The sequence below is a fragment of the Notamacropus eugenii genome, chromosome 5 (assembly GCF_028372415.1).
Source record: "Notamacropus eugenii isolate mMacEug1 chromosome 5, mMacEug1.pri_v2, whole genome shotgun sequence".
Classification (NCBI taxonomy): Eukaryota; Metazoa; Chordata; class Mammalia; order Diprotodontia; family Macropodidae; genus Notamacropus; species Notamacropus eugenii.
The window spans coordinates 60,914,913-60,931,654 of NC_092876.1; the positions used below are offsets into that span (position 1 = coordinate 60,914,913).

The 16,742-nt window shown below is 40.4% G+C and overlaps 1 protein-coding gene across 12 annotated transcripts in view; it reads right to left on the minus strand.

Annotated features, from left to right (window-relative positions):
• Window positions 1–16,742, minus strand: part of EIF4G3 (eukaryotic translation initiation factor 4 gamma 3) — a 386,245-nt gene that overhangs the window by 80,521 nt on the left and 288,982 nt on the right. For all 12 annotated transcript variants that reach the window (XM_072609175.1, XM_072609170.1, XM_072609173.1 and 9 more), the window contains 2 exons: window positions 4,476–4,564; window positions 347–596 (listed from right to left, as the gene is read on the minus strand). In XM_072609175.1, coding sequence (XP_072465276.1) covers window positions 347–596; window positions 4,476–4,564 — 339 coding nt within the window. The remainder of the gene's footprint in view (window positions 1–346; window positions 597–4,475; window positions 4,565–16,742) is intronic.

Here is a 16,742-nt window from a genome sequence, read left to right on the forward strand (position 1 = left end):
TATTTTCTTCTAATCAAAGTTGTGAGTTTTTCTTGCTAGAGGTACAGTTTTAGTATAATTTTAAGCTACTAAATCTTAAAATTGCACTAAGACTTTTTGGATACCCTGTATAAATAATCACATCCATTCTGAAAAACCATCTAGATACTAGAAAAGTCAGAAATTCCAGTAGCTAGGCATATATTTCCTTCATCAATTGTTTGTTTCTTGGGTGCCTGAGAAAAAGAACTACTTGGCTCTACTTCCTACAGTCAGCGAGACTTGCCTGGCCTATCTGCTCTAGCATTACCAGTGGAGGCCCTGAGCCAGAGCCTTCGCAGCCAGCAAGCACCAAGGCAGCACTCACCTGGCTTCAGAGGAAAGGCCACGCCATCACCAGAACTGTCTGGAGAGCCCGAGTTCACATCACCTCCTTCCCCCTCGGAAGCGCTCTCAGCTCCATTACGCACGGGCTCGCCTTCCTGCTCTCCGTTTTCTTCCACAGCTTTTACCTTTTTAAGGTCAGAGGGGTCTCGCTCAGGGTGAAACCCTTGGCTCATTTTATCCTGTTCAGATTCAAGTACTTTGTCACCTGAAAGCTCCTCTTCAACTTTAGGCTGAAGTACAAGTGAACAAAAAGGTCATTGTTTAAAACAAAGTTACGTATGTATGCAGGCAGAAATGCATTCACACGCACACACACATACACACACATACACACCCTGGGATTCACTATCAGATGCTGTCATGTACAGCACACAGAAGTATCATGACAAGTTTATTTAAGATACTGCATTAATTCTGTTGGGCTAACGCAGACAATTACCAATGTTACTAAAATGGTTTAATTATGACTAATGAAGGCCAAGTATACTAAGGCTTAGAATGGAAAGAACTGTTAATCCTCCTAATATGCCGGCCTCCAGTGAGCAGCAGTAGAGAGGCAGACCCTCCCCCAGCCAATGTTAGGGGCTCTGAATGGTCTGCTTTTGGCTACCACAAGGAGATTTCAGGAAAAGGTTCAGAAATAACAAACCCTGAAAGGCTGCTTCTCAGCCTCACTATTGGAAAACTGTTCTCATTCTATTCTGGGAGGCAGAGTTTAAAATTCTGCAAGACCTTTGTGTTATCCAATTCCTATCCAGTGAAGTTTAGCTTCTGGTCAGCCTTCTCTATTAGGGGAACAGAAGAATGAGCTGATCTCACTGGCTGCATCTCTATGATCACCTCACTTCCAAACAGCCAATGGAGGGGAGTGCTTAAGTGTCCTATATGCTTCTCCAAACATCTGAATGTAAAATTCACTGTGGTCATGATTCATAGGAGCCTAATCCAGCTTGAAGTCTGAAATCCTAGCCTATTTCACACAGCAGCTGCAAGGACAGGCAGGCTCTCTCTGTAGGCCCTCCACGCCCCAGAACAGAGCAAGAAAAGGAGAGGCCCACCCAGGCCCAAGGATGGCCAGTTTAGGAGAAGGGAGGATGAAAATGAGAGCAGAGGCACAAAGGACTCTTCACTCAAATTAGCTGGGGAATAATCAAGTTTCTGTTTGAAGGGACAGAAACTATCTCCTGGTACAAGAATGAGGCATTTGTGCCGGTTTAGCCAGAGGCCAACCTTTTCCTACTAGACACCAATGTATCATAAGATGTTGCTCTATAGACACAGATAAGTATGTGTGGGAGGGTGCATTTTACAAATCGAATGAGGAAGCTAGGGAAAAAGACAGAACACAATATTTTGAATGATAAGGGAATGCTGTGTAGAAAATAACAAAGGTCTGAAGTTCCAAGAAAACAAAGGCACCTGGAAACAAGACTCATTTCTCTTGATTACACATGGCAGAAAGCAGTAATTTCCTGCATGCCAGAGGGAGTCTGATTGAATCTGAATATGGCTTATCATCCATACTTTGCTTCTTTTGATAATTAATATAATTTGATTTCTTCAAAACTTTACCCATACATAACCAAAGTGGGATCTGTTCTGCTTGACTACGCATAACTGTTACAAAGGGGTTTATTTGTTTTGTGGTTTTTAATGGAGGGGAAGGGGGAAAATAGATTTTAGCTAATTGAGAATTAAATGAAAAAGCTCTTGGTTGTAGGTATTTGATAGCAATAATCTATATCTAAGTGGCATTTAAAGATAACTTTATTAAAAATCAAGAAAACCACATCACAGAGTTAATTGTGTGTGACACATCCTTGTTTCTGAACATGGGCAACAAAAAAAAGTAGCAAGTGCAGAAGAAAAGGTGAGGTGGGGAGCAAGACTGAAGCTCATATGAGCAGTGATGGCAATCCTCACTACTCATTATTGGAAAGAAACACACAGAGAGACTCAAATTTCCATCTGGATGAAAAAGCCTAGAGAAATCAGGTCCATGACCCAGGATCTGGAAGGCAGCTGTAAGGTCACAGTGGAAACATCTCCAAAGGCACCCAGCAAATAACAATGAAGGAAATCTGCCAAGCCAGCGAGCTGGGGGACGCTTCATGAAGGCAACCATCGGATTTACCAGAATTGTTATTATTTCCATGGACAGCAATTGATAGCACTCGTAGCATGGATTTTTTAAGTTGATACACATAATGCCATCGAAGTTGAATGTGCAACAGTGCCTTCCATTATGGCAAGAGATGTCTCAAATGTAGAGGTAGAATCCCACATCTTTACACTTCAGGTTATTTGGGGTACCTGCATCCTCTGAGAATTTTTCAAGAAAAATATCTCTCTAAAAAGCCTTAAAAAGGTGTTTGAGATGAATCCTTCCTGGCTTCTAAGCAATAATTTAAGACTGCTGATGAATGATTCCATAAGAGCAGGCCTACTGACATCTACAGGAGGGACTACAAACCCCCTTCTCTGCTGACAGGTCTCAACACTATTTTAGATGGACTTGAAGGACAATTTACAATATTAACTGAGAAAGGTGATTCCTTCAGGACTATTAGAAAGAGGCAAATGGGATGAAGATTATGGCATCAGGGCCTTCACTGAGCCCTCACTATATATAGTTAACTGCTGCTCATTTTGGAGAAAAGTAGGTGGGCCTTCAAGCAAGCCCCTCCTGCCTCATAACACCTCATCATTTGCCAGTAAAGCAGGGGGCCCAGTAAGGTAGGAGTGGGGATGGAAAGGCAGGGCCTGGCTCCAGAACGGTGCCTCCAGAACGGTGCCTCCAGCCAGTCAGCAAGGGGCTTGTGGGGGCAGACCAGCAGCCTCTGCATATAAAAACTATCTGCTAGACAAAGCTCATGAGCAGTGCTGTCTGAGGGGGGTCAACCCAGAGAAACCCCGCTACCATACCGGGAACGTGGGAGACTCCCCAGCCTCTGGAAGGTGCTGCAGGCATTTGATCCTCTGTAGGAGCAACATTTTCTTGTCCAGCTGCGACACCTGCGCAGCCACTATTGACAGCTTTCTGAACTTCCTGCCTGTTCTTAACTCCTGATCACCACAATGAAATTGCAGCGTGCAACATTTTAGTGGTTGCTATGGGACTAACTGTGACATCAACAGAGCATCATGTCGGAGCAAAGACAAGGGAACACCGCCTAGCAGGAGGCCTGCCTGGAGGTGGCCAGACTTACAGCTGGCTGAAGAGAGTACAACCACAGGTAGCCATCGCAAAAAAGGTCTAGGTTTGAAATAGTAACTCTTAATTTCTCAAAGAAGCATTATTTTAATATAATGTTTTACACTAGAGAAGATTCTAAGACTGGGGCTATGAGTCAATTGTAGCCACTTTGTTGTCCACTTTCCAGTTCCAGGACAGCAAAGATGTTGAAAAAATTGATGTTATAATTGTAAAATTGCAGACCCCAGCCCTCAGAGTAAATTCTACCCTTAATCGTGTCTTGAGGACTCTGGTCGAAATTGCTATGTTGGCATTTACAACAAAATCTAACTTGGGAAATAACTGAGGAGAAAAAAGCTTAATAATAGTGGAGTGCCCACTGTGGGGCTAATTTGAATGAGACCACACAACTAAATACCTCTTTGATTTTCCCTGGAGTGAGCCATCATACTTCCACTGCCATCACTTGTCCATATTTGAATAAAATCTCAAAAACTTAGTGCTACTTTGAATAGCTGATCTGTGAAATTAACATGGAGTAAATTTCATTTGTTGAGGATCAAGAGAGTAGTAATGTAAAATGAACTCCTTGCCTTCCAGATTGGCTAAAAGAAGGAGAAGGAATGGCTTCCAACAGAAAGCCATCACAGCTGACCCAAGCTCATCTCCCCCTGCTTTGGCAAAGGGAAAGGGGGTGGAGCATTGGGAAGAGAAAATCCAAGAAAACGGTTAGGAAGGTAGGAGGTAAGGCAGACCCAGAGTAAGTGGGTTTTTGAAAAAACACGACTAGAAAAATTTGAGGAAACCAATACATCTCTTTTTAGCCCAAGGACAGAAGTACTGACCCCACTGTGACTTTAAGAAAGGCTCAGCTGTCCTGAAACTGAGTTGTAGAAATCCAGTGCTGTCTTACCTCTGATTCTGCCTCTAATGCCTCTTCGGTGGTTCGGGTCCGATCTTTTGGTTTCTTCCACATCTTTGGTGCTGTTACAGCTGTCTGGACTGCAAGACAAGTTAATGTCCATTACTTGCCAACACCAAATCATGCTAAGGAGAATCAGCTCATATTAGGGGGAGGGGAGTCAGGAAGTATGTATGGGGTAGGTCTATTAGAAGGAATGCTTTGTAACTATAACTACATGGAAGGCACCATCCACAACAGGGTCAAGATTCTCCTTTAGCATCTTTGAAGGAGTCATGTCAAAATTCAAAGTAAAATTAAAGTGAAATGTAACTTCACACCATTAGATAGCGTTCAATTAACATTACACAATCAAGAATCCCTTCTCAGACTCATATGAACTGATGCTGAGTGAAAGGAGCAGAACCAGGAGAACGTTGTACACAGCCTCAACCACAATGTATGAGGAATTTCTCCAGTAGACTTAGTATTTCATTGCAATGCAAGGAATTAAAAAATGACCAATGGACTCGAGGCAAAATGCCTTTCACATCCAGAGAAAGAACTATAGAATTTGATCGCAGAATGAAGCAGACCATTTTCTTTTGTATTTTGCTTTGTTTTATGATTTCTCTCATTCATTTTAACTCTTCTATGCAACATGACTAAGGTGAAAATGTATTTAATAGGAATATATGTGTAGAACCTATATAAAACTGTATGCTATCCCAGGGAGGGAGTGGGAACGGAGGGGTAAAGGAGGGAGAGGGAGGGAAAAAAATCTAAGATATATGGAAGTGATTGTAGAACACTGAAAACAAATAAAATAACAATAAAAAAAGTTAAAAAAAATTTTTTTTAAAGTAATAACTGAAAGGTAGTTGGAGATGTAAGATTGGAGATCAGCAGAGAGGTTGGGGAAGCTTAGAGATGGTAATTAAATCCCGGGAACTGCCAGTAGGACTACTGTGAAAAAAAAAAAAAAAGAATCCCTTCTCAAAATAATCAGGATATATCCTTAACTAATACCCCCAGTGACAGGGACCCTTTCCTGTCCAGGCAAAACATTTTAGTTTTGGACAACTTAAGTGTTGGGAAATTTTTCCTGATGAGCTCACTAGGAAATTTGTCCTTTAGTTACCTTCAGCCATAGTGGCAGTTCTACTCTCTAAAGACAAACTAATTGGCTAATTCCTCTTCCATATGGTAGCCCTTCAAATGGCTGAAGGCAGTGACTACACTTCTGAGTCTCCTCTAAGCTCAAAAAGCCCTAAGTTCTTTAAACGGATTCTTCTCCAGCTGTCTCATGTTGGTTGGCATTCTCTGGACACACTCTAGTTTGTTAACATCTTTCCTATAAATGTGCCTAGCTCTTAATGAAATACTACAGATGTGGTCTGATCAGGGTGGATTAGAGCAAGATGATGATTATGTCCACTTCTGGACACTAAGTTTCTATTCATGAGGCCTCAGATTTGTGGTTTCTCCATAGATCAGTATGGACACATTTGGAACTTGCACTCCACAAAAAGCCAAAGTTACCATAACCTTCTCACACAAGAGCTGTCCAGTCACTTCTATTCCCCATCCTGCACTTGTAAAACTGACTTCCTGCTACATTTGTAGCATCTCAGGAGACTTAGCCCATTGATCTCAATTGTTGAGATCTTTCTGGATCTTGACCCTGTCATCTAATTTTGCTTTTTCCTTCCAGCTTTGTGTCATCTGTTTTTCACAAGTCATTGTCTCAAACTGCTGAGAGAGCAAAAGAAGCTTTGGCTTAATATTTTATATATGCTGTGGAAGTATTTCTTTCCTATCTCTAACAAGTTATGTGCAATGTCAGGACGAGAATGAGGAGATGAAATACAGGACAAAGTCAGGCTCACCACTGAATGCTTCCAATGCTCAACAAGCTTCCTGAGTAAAGTAAACTTTAATTTTCAGGACCTAATCTGACAAAAATTTACCATGCACCTACTATGTGTAAGATATCAATTTTCACAAATGTTAAAGAATTACTGTGAGTCTGGTCTGAAAAGAAGCCTTAATTATCAGTGGGAGAGAATACTATGATTACCAATGAAGACATGAAATGCATTCTCAAATCTAGGAGTAGGAAGCTGGAGCGGGCCAACTAAGTGAAGGCCTTGTTGAAGGCAATGGCACTCCGACCCCTTACCATGACTGCTTCAGCTTCTGTAATTTCCTGAGGAGGTTTGTAGGGTTTCCTTTATGTTGCTCTTGCAGAATCATCTGACACTTTCCACATCTCCCTTACTGTACTTTGAACCTAGTGTTCCTTGTCCTTCACCTTTGTGATTCTCTCTTTTCCCTATTTGCTACCAAAGCCTTTTTGTTAAACCTCTCCTCACTTCTAGACTTGACCGCACTCTGGATTATACCTCCCTCACCCTCTCTGCTGTCCACCCCACCTTTCTACTTTCACTGTAACCATCACAGGGCATTACATCCAATTACTACATACCTGGCCCACTGCACAACCTCCTACTGCTTCTTCCTACTTCCATTTTCTTCCTTCTCGAAACCTTACTTCACACAACAGGCAGACACAAACTTTATGCAAAGCTTTGCTTGGATCATCTCTCTTCATGAAACCTGAAGGGGATTAGCCTTCTCTGACTGTCAAGAAAGGTTCCATAACTTTGCACTTCCCTACCCTACCATCCTCTGTCATATGATTGCCATCTACGCTCCAGTCAAGCACATTCTGGAGGTTCCCTTATACATGTCTGGCATTTCCTCTTTGTATGCCTGTTTGCATATGAAGTTTGAAATTCTGCACATCACAGGTCAAAACTGGTCAAATGTCACCTATTTCATAAAATCCTCCAGTTAACAAAATGATCCTACTTTTCCTCCAGCCTTTTTATTCAGAATATTGTGGGCTGAAAGAGTGTTCAAAAGAACAAGAAGTGCTGGGGAACAGACCAAGAGGAAAATTTTAAAAAGCATGCAGAAAGTGGTGAAGAGCGCAGAGGACTGCTGGCAGAGAGTGATGTGGAACATGGCTGTGGGTGGCACTCAGGTTGCTGTGACTTCACCCAGATTTCCCTTCTTGATGGCACGAGTTCCTGGGCAATGAAAATGAGTTATCCTAAAGGTGGATGCTAGGATAGGGGCTACTTTCACTTTTCCTTGCACCCTCAGGGCTTAGTAGGCACTGTGCACTGACTACCGCTAATCAGACAGCTGTGGTACAGGCTAATAGACAACCGTACAGGAGCCGGAAGATCTGAATAATTTTACTGCTCTCTGTGACACTCTAGGCAAGTCTCTTCTCCAGCCTAGATCTCAACGATTGACTTCTGACGTGTGTAACGGCTACAGTTCTGAGGGCAAATGCATCTAAGTTCTTCATAAAATTGTTTTGGGATCTTTAACAAGAAAGAATTCCTATGACCAAGGACAAAATCAAAACAATTCTTTTCTGCTAAGCTTTATTTCTTTTTGTATATGAGTCTCAATTTCAAAACTCATTCTGGAAGAGGGGATTCTCATCTCAGAAAGAATTCTGGTTATCAAATAACAGGATCAGAGATTTAAAGGTAGAAGAGATGTCTCAGGTCAGGACTGAGGCACTTAAAAAAACCCTAATGATGACAAAAGACCATCTGAAAAGAAAACATAGCTTTAAAAAACATTCTATGTCATGGCCATTTGTGACAAATAACTTCTTCCATTGCTGCAGGCTCTACGAACTTGTCCCTGAGCACTCCCTTCCTCCACTGACTGGGCTGATCTGGACATTTTGTTCAGGGTAACTTTTCTTTATGTTCTTCTCCAGATCTTCCACTAAAGATCCACTCAGTGTGTTAAAGTCTTCTGGCTTTTTCTACATTTATTTATTTTAAAAAATAATAATTTAGTGGAAACAACATTAATTGTTCATTGTTCATTTATTGCTAATACTTCACCTATATGCAATTTAGCAAACACAAATATTGCTAAGGTATAAAAGATGGTCTGGGTGCGGGGGAAACAAAGGAAAACAAAAGCAGTATATACTCTATGGGGGGTGGAGACAACATGGACCAAGGGAAGTAAATGACAAACATATGTAAAGGTCAAGACAAGCTCCAGAGGGGCAGAGCACGATCAGTAGTTATGTTGTGCCACGCTGCCCACACTAACACTATTGAGATATAGAGAATAGTTGTAAATGGTTTCTGAACCAGGGACTGAGGACAAAGATGACAAAAAGGGAAAATACCAATGGTTAGAGGAGATGTAAGAGGACAAATGCAGTGGTTAGTTATTGGTGAAATCATAAATTAGTTCCAAGAATCTGTAAAACACTAAAACTATCCTGCAAAGTCACTAAACTGTTGAACTTCACTGATCCAGTGATTCTACTATGAGGCGTGTACTCCAAAGAGGTCTAAGACAAAAGTAACTGTGTAGCAGCACAGACTTGAGAAGAAATGTCCAGGAACTGGAGAAAATGGCCAAAAAATTATGGAATATGAATGGAATGGAATTTTATTGTGCCATAAGAAATGAGAATTAGGACAGATCCAGGGAAATACAGAGAAAGAGATTTGTATGGAGTGATGGAGAGAGAAGTTAGCAGAAACAGAACAATTTACACAATGACCAAAATAATGTGAGGGGAAACAACTACAGAAAGTCAGAATTTTGATCAGAGCAGCTTCCCAACACAGCTTTAATAGATATGAGGGTGAAATGCTACTTGGTGGAGAAAAAAGGAAGGATCTCGGGTTGTAGAACTAGACAGGCCTTCTCAGTGGGTAGCTGTTGCTCAGCTGTGCATATCTGTTAAACTGGAGGGAGTGGAAGAGGAGAAAAATGGGGGTAAAAGTTATATTTGCTGAAATTAAATTATCGGTGCTTATTAAACAAGTTTTAGAGGTGGATACTATTTTCATAAAACTTTTTTTTTTTCTTTAATGAGGACCTATGGTGCTCTACTGTGAGTAAAAGGCATAAACTTTATGACATAGGCTTTGTATCATCCTGGTTGCTTAGGCCTTTTAGGTTTTTTCCAGGTTCTTGGCTACATTGTGGATATCTGAGGTTGCCAGATAAATGAGGTATTTCTATGTAATATTTTTCTGTTGTTGAAATATGCTGACAGTTTTTATTCAGATTTTATTCATTATATTTAAATCTTATTTAAAAAGGAAAAAAAACATGTAAAGCAAGGTGTTTACAAGGAAATCATTAAAAGTCAACATTTTTTCTTATTAAATTCTTGATCTTTTTACTTCTTTGGCTCTCTCCAATTTATTTGGGGAAATTTGGCCCTAATTTATTTGCTGCTTTAACTTAGGATCTCACAGGCCAGGGTGGCCGGGGTTCCATCTTAGGGAGTGTTTCCATCCTTGAATCCTTTTCTATGCCTAACTTCAGCCCCCACCCACAGTTTCCTTGGGGAATTTCAGAATAGAGCTTGTGTCCAGGAGGTCTTTAAAGTCACAGGTAAAAGAGTTCCTAGCTCCCAGAGTGCTGGTGCTTTAGGTCACAATATATTTACAAGGTACAGGAAAGGCTTCTGCGTCATCTCATAAAAATGCAGAAAAATCAAAATAGCCAAATGACACCATCACCTACTCTCTACAATTGTTCCACCAGTAAGCCATTCCATTTCTCAGCTGTGGGCATTTTCTGTGGCTGCCCCCTAGCTCCTCATCTGTACCCTGGCTTCCTTTAAGCCGTGTGTGTGTGTGTGTGCGTGCGTGCGTGCGTGCGTGCGTGTGTGTGTGTGTGTGTGTGTGTAGAAATATATATATGTAACTGTCCTTTGCCTCTTTTGGCATTCCTGGCATTTAGCTCAATGCCTGCCATACAGTAACATTTAAAAACTGTTTATTGATTAACTGATTGATACAATGACTCTTATCTTCCACACAAGACCTCATACAGTTTCCTAGATTCAGAGCAACACCTTGTGATTTGGAGTACCCTGGAAAGAGAAAGTTTAGGGTTGCCTCTCCCCACATTCCAGTGAGTACCACTTTCATCCCAGAGATGCATACATTTCTTCACTCTTATGTTACACCCTATTGTAGCAGCAGCTCTCAAAGAGCCAATACCACGGTTCATTAGTATGCCCTGGGTAATGACTTTTCAGTTGTATCTAACTCTTCATGACCCCATTGGGGGTTTTCTTGGCAAAGATACTGGAGTGGTTTGGGCAGCCAAGTGGCATAGTGAGTGGATAGAGTGCCAGGCCTGGAGTCAAGAAGACTCCTCATCTTGAGTTCAGACCTAGTTCACACTAGCTGTGTAACTCTGGATAAGTCACTTAAACTGGAGTTTGCCTCAGTTTCCTCATCTGTAAAATGAGTTGGAAAAGGAAATGGTAAACCACTCAAGTTTTGCTAGGCAAGTCATAAAATTCTATATGCCATCTTCTTATAGATCAAAAATATATAAATAATTTTATTTTAATATAAATTTTAATTATCTAACACACATACTGTGGTAAGAAGAATATTCACCAACCCCCCCCCCCAAAACCCAAAGAACTAGCATATTACACGCACACATTACTAACCTCAAAATACATCAAACCCTGTGCGTTCAAAGAACTCCACAAAATGTCTGCTCTTACTGTGGAAAACTGCCCAGAGACAAATCTTGGCCTTCTCCTCTACGGCTGTCAATGGAAATAGTCAGTGGGAAGGATTCTTCACAGTCAAGAATATTGTGCTACGAGTGCAAAAGCTTGAGAACCGCTACCCTCAGGGCCTAGCCTCACGTGGAAGAGGCAACCAGCTTCCCAGGGGACCTTTTTGGCACAAATAACTCATAGGAAACACCTCTTCTACCCAAGGGGTAGGCTATGCCCAACAAGGTCCTCCTTTCTGGCTAGAAGGCTAGATTGGGGCATCCTTTTCTCTCCAATAGGCTGACACTGTGGTCCAGGCATCCCACCTTTTTTCTTTAAAAGGGTGAGCCCCAGAATACTCAAAATTGGGACTGCTAAAGAGAGTCCCAGGGCCTCAACACGGGAAGAAATGCCACCCACCCCCAACCCCTCACCTCCACCACCTTCTTTAATCCATAAGACTGGGTGTTCCCACTCTTGTCTCTAGGAATGCAACTATACACGTTTTGAGGCAATTTATATGTAAACAAATGAATTTTAAAGTACAAAATATCCTAAAAGCTGAGTCAATGTCTCAACTTCTCCATCAGAAGTTTTTGTTGATTCCTATACTTTTTCCATTTTCCTTGACTCAGCATGAATGAGCCCCCTGTTCTACTCTCTTTTCGCCTCGGCATTGTTGCAGGACATTTCCTTCTATTTCTCAGCACTATGAATCTCATGCCTCACAACTTACTCTAATGAAATGTTATACAACTATCCCCAACTGTTCTCCATGGCCTCGACAAGGGGGCTGAGTAGAAGGGGCTGCTTTGGCTGCTTTAATTTACATTTCTTTGGCTGGAGAAAGGGTCAAAAGTTTTTCCAGTCATAAAATGTTCGATGTTTTAAATGTACGTGTCCTTGTCTGAAGATATCTTTAGATTTTTGGCCAAGTAACTGCTGTGACACAGGAGTTCTCTTCACAAATGCTGTACTTGCTATATATTTCAGTTGTCAGATTGGCCATAAATACTTTCCCAACTGGCTCTTCATTTGGTTATACTATCTTCTGTTGTTATGAAAATGTAAGAAATGTGAGTATAATCAAGTACATTTAAACCAAACACACCTTGATCTTTTGGCCAATTTGTTTCTCTATATTATCTCTGGTTTTTGCTCACCTTGAGATAGCTAGGGAGCACAGTGAGTAGACTTGGGAGGTTATGAAGACCTCAATACAAACGCTGCCTTTAGACCTTATTAGCTGTGTGTAAGTGTGGCCTTACACACAACATTGAACTAAGCTTCGGTTTCCTTATTTGTAAAATAGGGTATAATAATAGGACCTATCTCACAAGGTTGTTATCAGGAAAAAATACAAGATTTCATTTACACATATATGCATAGATATACAAAATTCACTTTGTAAATCTTAATAGATTAAATAATTTTTAGTCATTCTTATCAACTTCTATTAAGAAAACCCTAAGTTTTTTGACCAATACTACATTAATTATATAAATTAAGTTGGCAACTTTTACAATTTTACTATATAAATTCAATCCATCCAAGAACAATGAATGTCCCTCATGCCTGGAATTCTCCTCCTCACCTTGACCCCGTCAGGTTCTGCCTTCTGTAGGAGGACTTTCTTTCCTGGCCCTTCCTGCTGCCTGTAGTCAAGTACAAGTCATGTCATTATTTCTCTGATGGCATGGTTTTCCTTGGCAATGAAGGACAAACACACTTCCTATCACCCACCCTGATGCCCCAGATCAGCTTGTATCTACTTTGTATTATTTCACAGACATCTCTATGCATAAGTTGTCCTTACATAGGTCATGTAGTTCTAAGTAAGATAATTCTCATATGTTTGATAGCTCTTGTTGCTGTAAATGGTACTTTTTCATGATGCTTTCTTGATGTTCATTACCATTAAATAAGAATCCAAATTATTTTTGTGGCTCAATTTTGTAGCCTGACTTTGCTAAACTCCTTTGTTTGAATATTATTTTTGAGCGAGTTAGATGTCCAAAATGCATTATATATCATCTGCAATTATAACATACTTTGCGACAGGTGGGTGATGCAGTGGATAGAGCACTGGCCCTAGAGTCAGGAGGATCTGAATTCAAATATAGCCTCAGACGCTCACTAGCTGTGTGACCCTGGGTAAGTCACTTAACCCTGATTGCCTCAAAAAAAAAAATTAACACACTTATACTATAACTTCATTTCCACTAATAGCTGTACTATCCTTTTTATCTTTTAGTCCAATTGCTAGAATTTTTATTCTATGTCATATAAAAGTAATGAAAAGTGAGAATACTTCTCATGTCTCTCCATTACATATGATGTTGGATATGGATTTAAAGGAAGATTTTATTATGCTGTTTATGATTTCATTATTATATTTCTGTTCCTTTTAGTGTTTTTATTATAGAAAAATATAGAATTTTATCTCAGATTTTTTTCTATATTCATTGATATAATCATATGGTTGAGTTAAAACAAATCAGACAATAAAAGCATATAAATTGACATTGCCACATGTCAACATACATGAGAAGGAGCCACAACAATTTTTAAAAGCAAATTTATGCCATGTAAACTAATGAGATAAAATCATTGGATTTATGCTTACACCTAAAATCACTACAAAAAGGACAAAGCAATAGTCACAAGAAATTAAGAGATTATAAAGTGAAGAGCAGAAATAATCTGAATGGAAAACGAAAAGAACACTTGGATTGATAAATGCAAAAAAATTAGCAATTTTTGTTAATACCAATATAATTCACAAATCAATAAAAATTAACCCCCCAAAGTGAGAGAAAAACAAATAAGAAATATTGCAAAACTTAAAAGATGACAAATATGGAAGAGGTTAGTAATATTATTCCCTAATAATATTATAATACAAAAGGAATATTACACAAAATCTCAAATTAGAAAACAAAGGAAATGGAAATTTATGCATAAAAAAGTAAATTATTCAAACTGACAAAATACTAAATAATGGAAAAAGACAATCACTGAATAAGAAACAAAACAAGTCATCAAATAACTACCCTAGTAAAAATCCACAAATCCACCTGGCCAAGATTCACAGGTGAATTCTTTTAAAACTTCCAGGAACAAATAATACCTGTATTACATGGAAACCTCATAAATATAAAGACAGGGCACTGACTAATGCCTTCAATGAATTCTTAAATCTGGTAAAAATAAAACTAAAAAAGAATACTTCCTTAAATATAAATGTGTATGTGGGGGAAGGGGAACTCAACTAAATATTATTAAACAGAATTCTGTAATATATATAAAAAATTTCATCATGACCAAATAGGATTTATAATAGTTATATTTATAACTTATTCAACTTGAGAAAAATTATCAGCATAAGAAAGTTGTAATGTAGCCTGGGAGTTTTTAGATTTCCTGGGTACCCACAGATCTCATTACTTGGTCTCATCAGATGAGCTGCTCACTTCCTTGCCACATACTCATTTCATAGAATCACAGAATTCTAGAAAAGACTTCCAAAGACTCTCCACTCTAATATTCCCAACCATTGGTCGTTGAGCCTCTTCCTGAAGATCCCTGGCACGGTGGAACTCACTCCCCTCAGAGAAAAGCCATTCCATTTTTGTCTAAGTTAACATTAGCCAACATTTCCCCCCAACATTAAGCCTGTATTTGCCTCTTTAATTTCCCCCAGCTCTGTCTCTGAGGACAAGGAGAACAACTGAATTCCTATTTCATATAACAGCCCTTCAAAGACTTGAAAAAGGCCAAGCTGTTCCCCTCTGAGTCTTCCCTTCACCCTTTACCCAGTTAGTAGTTCTTATTCTTCTGGCCCCCTACTGTGGACAATGTCAATGTCCTAGAACTAACCTCACACTCCAGAGGTGGCCTGGCTAAGGCAGAGGACAGAAACCATCACCTTATTCTCAGGAACACTGCTTATCTTAATGGAATCCAAAATCTCACTAGTTTTTCTGATTTCCTATCATATTATTGACTTGTGCCAAGCTTGTATTCTTTGGACACGCTGCAGATCTATCAAAGTGCTATCTAACAACGCCTCACTGCTCCCACTGTACTTATGAACCTGATTTTTGAAACCCAGATGTATGACTGAGCATTTGTTCTGACTCGGTTTCACCTTAACAGTGTTGGTGCCCAGTTTGTGCCATCCGTGAATTTTACACACCACCTCATTTATTTCTCCTGAGATGATGGGAGGGAAGGGACATGCCCTAAAGGCCACAACAAGCCAGGCCTGCTTCCCTTCTGGTCCAGGGAGCCAAGGACATACCACTGCCTGACGCTGAAGGTTACAACACCCTCAGAGAAATGTGAATTTTGGGAAATGTGAATTTCCCTAGAAGGGCCACACAACCCTCCTAGGCTTAAACTATCTCCTCAAATACAGACATGAGGTGGGATAGACAGATGAGTTCTGTGTTGAAACTTCAGAACTTTGAATATTATAATCACTTGCCTTCAATAATGTACTTTACTGACATTAGTTTAGACTTATTCCCCAGTGGCTTTTCCCCCTCCCATTTCTCTACCCATCTCAGTAATATTGAGCCCCGAACTGTCAAAGATCCTTCCCTCAGGTTTCAATGTCCACTCCTTATTCTTATTCACCTCAAGCATTTCCCACCTTTCACATCCTGCACCAGATCCTTTCCCCTTCACATGGTGTCCTCAGGAACTCCCCCTCCATAATTAACACAATTACTTTTATTGTATACCACTTTCTCTCTTGCTCCTTCCACTTTCTGACATTCCTTGAAACCTGGTTCCCCCGGCATCCTGTCCAGCAGTGGGTGCATTCAACTCCTTCCCCACTCCCTACTCCCTGAAAAACGGGAACCCTCTTTGCTTCCCATGGTCATTTCCAGATTTTCCAATGACTACTATCTCTTCGAACTTCCCCTTCTTTGAGATTTGTGCTACCTAAATTAATCATCCAATCATACTTCTGGTAGCCATTATCTACTTAACTCCCTAGGATATACTCCCCACTCCAGCTCCTGCTTTCATAAGGGACTTCAAAATACACGTTGATTTTCCCACAAATACCCTATTTCCCAGTTCTTCCAACTATAAAAGTCTCATGATTATTCTACAACACATCAGCTACACACCCTTGATCTTGTGATCCCAAGCATTCCACTTCCATGTTCAAGAACTCAGAATTTCCTTTATGTGATCATAATCTTTTCTCTTTCCACCTTCTCCCTATGACTTACTCCTAACCTTATTCATTACCTTTATCACGATCTCTGATCCTTCCCACCCCTCAGGACTTATTCCTTCATATCACCCTTATTCTGGATACCCTTTCCTCCCTTGCCAAGGGGTACCAGTTCGATTGGACACTATCTTCTATGTGCAGATCTCTGGCTCCCTTGTCCTAGGCCAACATCGCTCTGACAACTCACCCCCTTTACTTTGACTCATATGATGAAGAGACACTCTGCTCACCTCCCATTTCTGTGCTCTTGCAATGGCCATCCCCATTCCTGGAATGCTTCACGAAGTGGTGGACATGCCACCTTGCTGCTGATGGCCTTTCCCCATCCCTCCAGCTGCTAGTGACTTTCCTTAGAAAGGAACCTACCTTCCACCTATTCTGTTTGTATCCTACATGTACACCTGTTGCCTCCCCTGTGAGGACGGAAAAT